Source organism: Hyposmocoma kahamanoa, unplaced genomic scaffold (genome assembly GCF_003589595.1).
Source record: "Hyposmocoma kahamanoa isolate Upper Pololo Valley unplaced genomic scaffold, ASM358959v1 63, whole genome shotgun sequence".
NCBI lineage: Eukaryota > Metazoa > Arthropoda > Insecta > Lepidoptera > Cosmopterigidae > Hyposmocoma > Hyposmocoma kahamanoa.
The window spans coordinates 17,822,615-17,833,289 of NW_020653851.1; the positions used below are offsets into that span (position 1 = coordinate 17,822,615).

Genomic DNA, 10,675 nt, shown 5'->3' on the forward strand with positions numbered 1-10,675 from the left:
ATTAGGGATTTGATACGTCATACATTAAAAAAACATTCCTAAAGCTAAAAAGCTGGTGAGAAATGAGACGATTACATCAACAACAACAACAGCAACAAAAAATTCGCACTAGTTAAAACGCAACAACCGATAAAATGAAATTGTAGGCGATAATTATCTGCGTCGCTGCTCGAGCGTAACTGTAATCAAGAGTGAAAGTATTCGATACTGGATCAGACCTTGTACTTAATCACTGTGTCCCCCCTTAGATACCCAATTTTACACCAAACGTGGGGAGGCAGGGTAGGCACTCGATATTTGGGTAGAGCGCAACTGTACTTAATGCAGTAGCGGAATTCGTCGCCAAAGGTATCAGCTCCGATAGCCGTGATCGTCTAGTGGTTAGGACCCTACGTTGTGGCCGTAGTAACCCAGGTTCGAATCCTGGTCACGGCAGTGATTCACTGTCGCGGTGGAGATTTATTTTTTAATTTTGTGCATTGATATTAACTTATGCGAAACAATTTTGATGCCGGGTATGCATATTGTCAAATATGAAAAGGAGTCAGTCTTTCTGATCTAGATCATTAAACTTTTGAATCACATGATAATGTTTTAGATATTAAGCTAATAGAAAGATTAAATTAATTCTTAAATATTTTTAGCTTTCTGTAATATGATTTCAAAATCTTGGCACTTATAAAGCGCGTTTGTTTCATATAAAACGCCATCTGTGAAAACCTTAATGAACCTCAATGAACCTGCCCATTACGAGTGTTGTGCTTGTAAAAGCAATCAAGAGTAACTACTTCGAATAACCAAAGTGGTTAACTGCAGTTTTGGTTAGTGACCACCGAATTCAACGAGATCAGCTCCTATAGCCGCGATTGCCTAGTGGTTAGGACCCCACGTTATTTTAGCTTTAGATTATCTTTTTACTTTTTCATTATTGCTTTACGCGTCACATCTGATATCTTTTGATTTCCGATAGATGTATATTTGAAGTAAGATAAATCGTCTTTAACAACTGAACAGACTTAGCTTTGTTTTTTTAATATTTACAATAAACAACGATTTAATGTTAAAATGTTTTCCGGAAATGCAGGAATTGTAACATCTTTTTTTCTGTTTTTTTTTCTCGAACAAACCGAAATTGGTCGTGCGGAAAGCTGCCGTTATAAAATTGTTGGTCATGCTTATGCTACCTTGAGGCTTCCCTGTGACCTTGTAAATAGCGGAGTGAGCTATTTACTCGATGTCAAGGATTTCAATGTAATTGTGAATAAACTAAAGAATAATGTAGTACAGATGGATAAGCCTGCAATGAAATGAAACATAATTGTATGGATGGAGACGATGACGAGAGAGTACAATGTTTGTATTTTCCTCATTCTATTCTTCATCGTATGTAATTGATGCCGAAGTAAAATGATATATATAAAATTATTTATCTCTGAATCTAAGTCTATATAACAATGATTAAGAATAAAAGCATGCAAATCTCAATTGCTCAAAAGCGGTTGTGTAATTTGGTTAAAAGGGATTGTAAAATTCGCCACTACAGTCATCAGTTCCGATAGCCGTGATTGTCTAGTGGTTAGGACCCTACGTTGTGGCCGTAGTAATCGAGGTTCGAATCCTGGTCACGGCAGTGATTTGCTGTCGCAGGGGAATATTTTTTTTTAAATGTTTTGTAAATTTTTACCTACATCTCACAAATATATAATGTTGATGTAATTTATCTAAAAAGAATGACTCGGATTTACAAAACCTATACCTCGTTTTTTTAGAATTAGAAAAACCATGAACAAAGAAGCTGTGATCGTAAACCTTTTCTTTTTCAGACAAATTAGAGTATTGGAAAAGATCGTGAAAATTGATGACAAATGACTTTTACAAAATGACACGATAGTGTTATTGATTGATTGATAATTATTTGTATAAAATGTAACAGTTTTCATATTCTACCAAAATTGGCACTCAAATTTTTTACATTATTTTATATTATAAAAACTTATTAGTTTATAAAAACCTTTCGTTTCGAACCTCTGTTTCTTAAATTTTTTTATTGTGCCAGTCTTTGAAATAGATTATTAATGTAAAGATAGAAAATTTACATTTAATCTATATAGCGAATGCTACTATTAAAAAAGTTAACAATTGTACATAGAGGTAGTAAATATGTTTGAGATTTTTTTACGGTTTTTGTTAAATTTATTTGCTTACGAAATGATCGAATGAAATGGCGCCAGATATAAAAAAGGACCCAAATTTCCTTCTGTCTAATGCTAAAACAAACGAAGTATATATAGAACCAAAAAGATCTAAGGATTAATGACGACCACGATTATGGTCTTGAATATCTCATGAGCGTTTGTTTAATGATCGCTTAAAAGCTAATAAAAGGATTATTTAATAAAAATTGGGCACAGACATGTACCTGTTGTGCTGTAGAGTTTGCAGTTGATGCGCGCCCCACGATAGTCCGATTCCTATGTCCGAGCTCATGCTGAAGTCTTGCGGTCCGAAGTTGCCAAGTCCTGAGTAGCTTAGTGGAGGCTGAAAGGTAATACGATATTTTTAGTAATCCCAATTACAGGTAAAGGTGATTACTCCGATTCGATTGCATTATTTTCAGACTTCTTACTAATTCTTAATGATATTACATAATTTCGTTTTATCCACATATTTTGTCAACTTACTTCTCCGGTATACGATAAATCGTCTTGCGGTGGTGGCATGGAACTTGGTATAACGACGCGTAAGTTATTATGTCGAGGCGAGTGGTGTGGCGGCGGTGCGTGATGAGACTTATGCGGGTGTCGGTGAGGAGACGGAGCGGGTCCTGGTGACGGAGACGGTGTACAGCCCGCCCCTAGAGGAGATCCCGGGCCTGGATAGCCGTTCGACATCTCTAGCATTCCGCCACTTGGGTATACTGTAAAGATAAGAAAAAGCTATAATTCGTCGTTGGACTTAAATGTGTGCAAGTTCATTAGAACCTTTTCTAACTGAAAGTGGGTTTTGCAAAAGATTTCAAAAGCTTAATGATTCCAAGAAATAATCTGTTTGGTGAAATGGGACACATGGGACTTGTCAACTTATGTTTCAGGGTGACGGGCACAGTGGCAGAGCCTCTCAGGTCTTTGCCATTTCAAGCTCTGAGTAGCAATGCAACTGGCGTCTCACATCATCGCTTGGTATAACGAAAGAAAAAAAATTTCGAATAGTCGACAATGGGATTGAAAGTTATACGGTTAGAATGAGGTTTAAAAAATCCATTGAAAAGTCTAGGTTTACCTGAATCGGTTTCCGAAGACGAAGGCCGTGGACTGATAGAGGTATGCATTTGTGGACTAGCTTGCAACAACGACTGATCGTAACTCCCCACCGGCACGCTCACAGGCAGATTGTAGTTACTTCCAGCCACACCAACACCGACTCTGCTTCCGTTCAACTGGTTCCTTTGCATCATCATTTGGAATTCCTCATCGATCTTTGAGTACTTGGCCTCGGTTCGTGGTGTCAGGCTGTATTCCGGTTCGGCTTCAGGGCTGTCCGGTGACATCACTCCGTTCTTATGCTCTTTCTTCGTTAGGGCCTGTAAGTGTCAGCGAAACGAGCTCAGGTGGCTTGACAAGCCAAATCGGTAAATTTTGCGACGGCAAATTACTCGACATGCATTAATTTTCAATCAAGTTAAACAATAAAACACCCTCTGTACACACTATTAGTGCTTCAATAGCTACGATAACGATGTTGCATTTAAGTGGTTGCTTGACATTCGTACTGTTTTCACTAAGTATGTAGTGGAGGGTTCAAATAAAAAGTGCTATCAAAATAAGTTCTACTAGCATCTAGATAGTATTGTACGTGAAACTTTTTAGCGTACATATGTGTGTTGTGACGAATGCAATGATGCAACTGACTTTACCCCTGTATCAACATCAGGTAGGCGCGGTTAATTCAAATAAACACAAAAATATTTATAAAACCCATGCTGTACAAGGAAAAAATAACATAAATATTTGGGGTGTCTAATCATAAACTGTTAGTATAAAAACGGGGTGTCTGGTGTTTTGTAGTTGGAGTTTTTTTTCTAACAGGAAGTAGGCATGCTGGTTGCTGCTTGTGTTTATTCTCACTACATTCAGTGTGGTCATCTACAACATCTTTACTTGCTGGGGCGTCTTAAGCTATAGGATTGTTTTTTGTTTCTTGGCTTTCATCAAATTCCAGTATGTCCGGGTTATTTGGACTGGGATTAATAGGAATAAGATTTTAGTAAGATAATTTGCATTAGGTTTTTTGTGAGTAAAAAGCACGCGGTTAATGGGATCAGTCAAGTTTGCATGGACACTGCATTGCGATCACGGGCACACAGATGACGCCGTACTTAATGTACCTCGATGATGTTGCGATTCGTCAGCGACTCGTGGGGTTCGTTGTACTCCGTGTATTTAAGAAGAACCTGAAAAATTAAATTAATGTAGAATTAGTATTGTAAGATTTTGTATTTAATCTTTTGTACATAATTTGTTTCATGTAGTTATTTTTATGACTTTTGACATATATGTTCACACGTGGCTTTGTTTATTATACCAAGGGTACGAATTGCTTTGATATTGCAGTATAACATTGTACTTTGAACAAAAAAGAGATAGTTTAACAAAGATATTCGTCTAACACGTATTAACACACACATCGTAAAAACATTCGTCATCATATGTTTCAGGATCATGGACGAAATATCAATATTAATTAGAAGTCAATCAACAAATGACAAGTCAAATGTGTTTACTATGAACGACCGCATAAATACAATCAAAATCGCCTAAGTATGTGTAGCAACGATTTGCAAGAACATAAACACTGTTTAAGTACATTATAATGTTTATATAAACAAATAAATAATTGTACGATACATTTCTACCGCAAATGAAATCGTCAAGCAAATAAGTATACATTGACCTTTTTACACAAGGACAAATAAATGGCGGACAGGTCATTTCGCTCATCACTTTGCAAAGATATTGTTATGGCAATTGAGTAATTTGTAATGACAACACTTATGCTTGTAAAGCGCAAACTTTTCATTCACAAATATGTAAAATGACAATTAACTTACTGTCTACATAATGTTTCTAACTTTTTAATGCGACAGTAAAACGGTTCGGAGAAAGAATTTCAATTCATTTGGATCATGGAATGTGCAAGAAGTAATTAAATTTATTAGACAAAACATACCGTTGAACAAAAATATTACTGTTTTTGAACAATTATTTAAATTTATATACAAGTCGTCACGAATTTACGTGTAAAACAATTATTTAGTGGCTTTTAACCTGGTATTGTGACTTGTTTTTCATGGGCTTGTATTCCTTTGCTTAGCTTCTGTGCACAAGACCAGTCTGGTCCAACAAACAAAATTTCAACTTCGGTCTATCAATCGACAGTGTTTATGTGTTTGAGATTTTTGTGAATGCCCTAAATTTACTCCAATGCTGTGGTGTCCCATATTGTAAGTATGTGTTTACGTCGCGAGTCACCTACAGAGACTACATTAAGGGTTCGTGCTCTGCGGACTACATAACCTCAAAGAGTTTTGTGAACCTACTCAACGTCTTTTTCTCACGTATTCCTTTACCGTAAAGCAAGTGATAATTTAACATTCTAATTTACTAGCGCAAAAGTCAGGTCAAGCGCTGGGAATCACACTCGTGACCTTGTACAACAGGTCAAGTGAGAACGCTCTACAAACGTCAGCGAGCAGAAACCTTTCAAAAACGCTTTTTTGTCAAGTGAATAGTGCCATAGTGACGACCTCCATGGTCGAGTGGCTTGCACACCGGTTTTCATAATGTCGTCATCGCTGAGGTGCCAGGTTCGATCCCCAGGTGGGTCAATGTAGAAAATAGGTCTGGGTATTTGTGATACGGTCGTTGTTTCCGATTTCCATAACATAAGTGCTTTAGTTACTTACTTTGGGTTCAGATCAACGTATGTGATGTTGTCTCAATTTATTTATATATAAATTTTGTTTTGTGGTTTTAACAAGAATTAGCACAAAATTAAGTTTAAGACACACCTTGTCCATATCGGTGCTGGCATATTGGTACAGTTTGTTGTTGGAGCTAAAGATGATGAGTGCAATCTCGCAGTCACACAACACGCTCAGCTCGTACGCCTTCTTCATCACACCGAACTTGCGTTTGTTGAACGTCACCTGAAATATAATAAAGGGAAAATTAATATTATTGGCAATTCTATTCAATAAGGCAACATAATTGGAAATCGTGACTAATGTAGGAAGATAGTAAATGAGGCCAAACTAGTTACAGAGTGAAGAAGTAAACTGTCAATTATTTAATAGCTTATTGTATTGATTCGATGACCTCGATGGCTCAACGATTTGCACTGTGTATGAATGTATGTGTTGGTTCAGTTTTCGGATTCGATTCCAGGTAGGACCAATATGGAAAATGAACTTTTCTTGTAGGTGTTCCGGGTATTACCCCGCATTAAAGTATGTTGCTTTATTACGCATAGTACAGGGAATTGCCTAGTATAATGTATGTGTATTTCTATGTTGAGGGTGTGTTATGATGAGAGCCATTTCGTCTTCTTAATATTATTATTATTCATAACTGAGGACATGACGTCATAAAGATAATAAGATGCAAAATTGTAAAGTCAAGACAGTAATGTCTGTGGAATTAAACGTGTAGTCTGCATGTCGCATTGCTGTAATGTCCATAAATGTGCTAAAATTTTGCTGTACTTATTTGAATAGGGTTAAATAGGGAAGTAAGAAATCTTTTGAATGCAATAGAGAACAGACGAGAGAGGGTAGAAGGGAAAAGAAAGAGAGGAAGACCAAGATTGGCGTATAGTGAACAAATAAACAAGAAGATCAACGTGAGCACCTATCAGGAGGTCAAGGACCAGACTACGAATCGAGAGGAGTGGAGGAGGTTACACCGACTCTGGCTCTTAAGTAGGTTGATCATGATGATGATTTGAATAAAGTGAATGTTAAATTTTAACAAGAATTTAATTTGCAAATATATAAGAATAACACTTGCTTTTACAATACCCTGATAAGAATGTGTTGGCTTTACAACGAGATATCAACGAAAAACTCCGGTTAGGATGTTTTTCAGTCAAGATCCAGAATATTTAAAGGAGTAGTAACTCGCCTAACATTTACAAAGGTATTCTCTCAAACACATTTCGTTTTTGTTTTTAGTAAATAAATGGGTATATTAATTAAGTAAGTAAATTATTAGCAAATTGTGAACAGTAGATCTTTCTTGTTATTTTATAACGATGTCACAATCTAGTACAGAACTTATATTATATTTAACTCTTATCAATGTAGTTTGATTGTTATCTGTTTAGTTGTCAATTTATTAAATAAATAAATAGTCGTGAAAAAAAAACTACAAACTAATTTTTTTTCCAATATATAAATGGGCGTAATAGTGATAGAAATACTGATTATATTTTTACAATTTTCTATATTGAAGGTTGAAATGCATTTACAACGGAGTTAATTATTACGTGTGGTACAAAATGCTCTATAATACTCAATGTTCCATATCATTATTACTGACATTCTATCCTCAAATGCGGTTATGGGTACATTTTCCTTATAACCAAAAGCTGTATGTGTTTTCAATTCATATTGTTTTTACTATGTTATTAACTTTGTCATTGGAATTTGTGTTGTTCTATGTATTAAATATGTATGTAGTTCTAAATATTATTCGACTATCTCGGTGATCTCGATCAATTGGAGAAATTGACTTTTCCACATTGCTTCTATAGTCTGTTTTTTTATGAAAACGGAGTAAATGACACTTGTAGGGTTGCCAGTTTTCATAAAATTTTAAAAGTAATGTGATTGTTGTCGACAGTTTTATCGATAGATTATGAAAGAAAGTAAAGTTTTGCCAAAAATCTGTGAATTGTAAATGTTACTTCATCATCATCATCCACAACCTGATTTCACCCATTTTTCTGATTTCTGATGTTACTTACGACGTTCTAATGATTATTAATTGCGTTTTTGCCATTGACTTACAAATAAATGGACGACGGGTCTAATACAAAAACCACGAAAAAATGTCCCAAGTCAATCTATTTAAACGTAGTGACATGTAAAGGAATATGAAAAAGCTAAAACGTTGAATTTAAATTGTAATGTCATCGCAGTACTGTCTAATTTTGCTTGCTTCGCTGTCAGTCGAACAAACGAAGACTAAAGCGTGAATGACGCTCTGTATACGATTTTAATGCCCTATAAGTTCGGACACTTTTTAACGCGGACCCGACGTTAATTGTAAGTCAATGGTTATTGCCGTCTTTATTCTTATTTTGACAGTTGGCCTACTAGTATGTATTTCCCGAAAAGTACAATTTGGGGCTATTCAAGGCTAGAGTGAATAGGCATTTTTTAGGCAAACGCGTCCCATCGTCGGTCACATCGTCGCTTAATATCAGGTGAGATTGTGGCCAAGCGTGTGTCTATTATATATTAAAAAAAAAAAAAAAAAAAAATCAATTTCTAATCATATACACTTTAATAAGAATAGGCGGATTTGATTATTTATATTGAATTTAAAAGGAAAAACTTAAAAGTATGTCTCTTCTTTGTATTTTTAAAAGACAGTAATGTAGCGTATGTATGTATGAACTTACACAAAAAATTGACATTCAAATGTACCTGTGATAATGATGGATGATATTTCAAATGAAACAAGTTCGGCTATTTATTGTATAAGCCTAACCAACACAATAATAATAATAACGCAATACACTCATAGCCCCGCACTAGGGAAACCCTGTATCGCGGGTGCCATGGACACACACATGGACACACAAATTACACCCAAACTCACGAGAGAAATAAATGTAGAACATACAAATATTTCTCCCGGCGCGGGAATTGAACCTCTGCATCCCGCATTCCAGCAGACCAGCATGGTAACCATTCGGCCACGGAGGCAGTTGATATGAGAAACCAAACGTGATTCACACGAGTTCTTCATAAAGTTTCAGTGTTCTAAAAATATAGATTTCTTTCCAGTTACTGTCTGCAAAATGAAATAGACTCGTTTGAGAAAGAAAATCCTAAACTTAAAAGTTTATTATTCTTGAAAATGAAACTATTTTTTCGAATCTAGCTAATGTCCAGTTGCACTAAACTTAAGTACGTCTATCTTAAACTAATGGTTAAATTGCTTTTTTGAATTGCAAGCATTGGTTTAATACATACTTTAATGCAAGTGGACGTAAAACGCGTATATTTATTTTTTGTTTATTGAGCTTGCTTGTGCTTGCTTGTGCATGCTTTACCAAACATAATCCTATATCATATACTTAATATATCAATAAAAAAAATTACAATTTGTAATTATAAACCTGTGTTATCTATCAAAATTACTTCTTGTGTAAATTTTGGACAACCTTTATATAAGTAGTGAAAAGGGTTGTATGGTTTAATTCAAAGGGTCCGATTATGCTGGACGGGTAATTAATAAATTAAGTGCGGTCGTCGCCCTCAGATAACGTTTTGCAGTGGGAGAGCTGATACCACATCTGTTGGCTCGGCCTGATTGCTAAGGTCATTTCACTCGTTAAACATCGTTAGTATTCATTTTTTTATGACTACTGAATATGAGTTAGTAATTCTATGTATAATTTAAGTTCTTAAGAAATAATTTCGCTTAATTGTACATTTTTTATTAAGCTTTAAATTGACAAGACGAAATCAAGTGCCCGTGAAAAGTTTTTGACTTCTTAATATTTCAACACGCTTACATACTTCTTGAAAAAAATTTTTTATTCAAAAATTTGGTCTAGTAGCAGTAGAGCTCCTTGTGAAAGAGCTCGTCCAGGGAAGTACTGCCACCTTACCTATTTCTGCCGCCAAGCAGTAATGGTCACATTACTGTGTTCCGGTTGTGAAGGGTAAGGGTGCTGGTGAAATTACAGGCACATGAGACTTGTCAACTTATGTCTCAGGGTGACGGGCGCAGTGGCAGTGCCCCCAAGATCTTTGTAATTTAAAGTTCTTGGTGGCACTGCAACTGTTATGGGCAGGCGTGTAGCTTACCATCAGGCACACGACTTGTTCGTCCCGTTACTTAATGTCATAAAAAAAAAAAAAAAAAAAAAAAAAAAAAAACAGATGCTGAATCGTAACCAGCCGTACAGAAAGATTTTACTTTGTATTTGTCCAATCTTTGTATCAATACGTTAAAACTTTTTAAGTTCCTAACTGGTTTTAACAGCTTTTTGCCGTGACGCCACCGGTGAGAAATCTATGAAACTTTTTGCTCAGTCTATCAGGTACCTTTACCAGTGCTTTATAAGAGATGTCGTTTTTTGAAATGTAATATTGATTTTAATGAGTACCATGATGTTTTCGTACCATGATATTCGTTTATTTTTTGTGAAATTACTCCTCTAGTTTGTTTGTTATAATTAATACAAAGATCGGACACAAGGAACAACAATTCCTTCGATCTTACAGGACTTGAACCTGCATCTGTGTGACGGTGTGACCTCCTTACACCGTCGTCTCACCTTTTTGTATCGCCTCTCTCCGCTTGTATTCTATCATTTTTTATTTTACTTGTATTTAAATTTTAAATTTGAATTGTTCCATCTTCCTTCACTTTCTCATTTT

At 35.6% G+C, this 10,675-nt stretch overlaps 1 protein-coding gene and 2 non-coding genes across 6 annotated transcripts in view; 2 read left to right on the top strand and 1 right to left on the bottom strand.

Annotated features, from left to right (window-relative positions):
• LOC113229877 (myocyte-specific enhancer factor 2) overlaps positions 1-10,675 on the bottom strand; it is a 118,006-nt gene that overhangs the window by 10,309 nt on the left and 97,022 nt on the right. For 2 of the 4 annotated variants that reach the window (XM_026463554.1, XM_026463555.1), the window contains 5 exons: positions 6,068-6,205; positions 4,385-4,450; positions 3,280-3,580; positions 2,682-2,917; positions 2,414-2,538 (listed from right to left, as the gene is read on the bottom strand). In XM_026463554.1, coding sequence (XP_026319339.1) covers positions 2,414-2,538; positions 2,682-2,917; positions 3,280-3,580; positions 4,385-4,450; positions 6,068-6,205 — 866 coding nt within the window. The remainder of the gene's footprint in view (positions 1-2,413; positions 2,539-2,681; positions 2,918-3,279; positions 3,581-4,384; positions 4,451-6,067; positions 6,206-10,675) is intronic. The other 2 variants (XM_026463557.1, XM_026463556.1) reach the window with 2 other exon arrangements.
• Positions 364-435, top strand: Trnah-gug. Its single transcript has one exon. It is a non-coding gene; the product is annotated as a tRNA-His (tRNA).
• Positions 1,559-1,630, top strand: Trnah-gug. The gene has a single exon. It is a non-coding gene; the product is annotated as a tRNA-His (tRNA).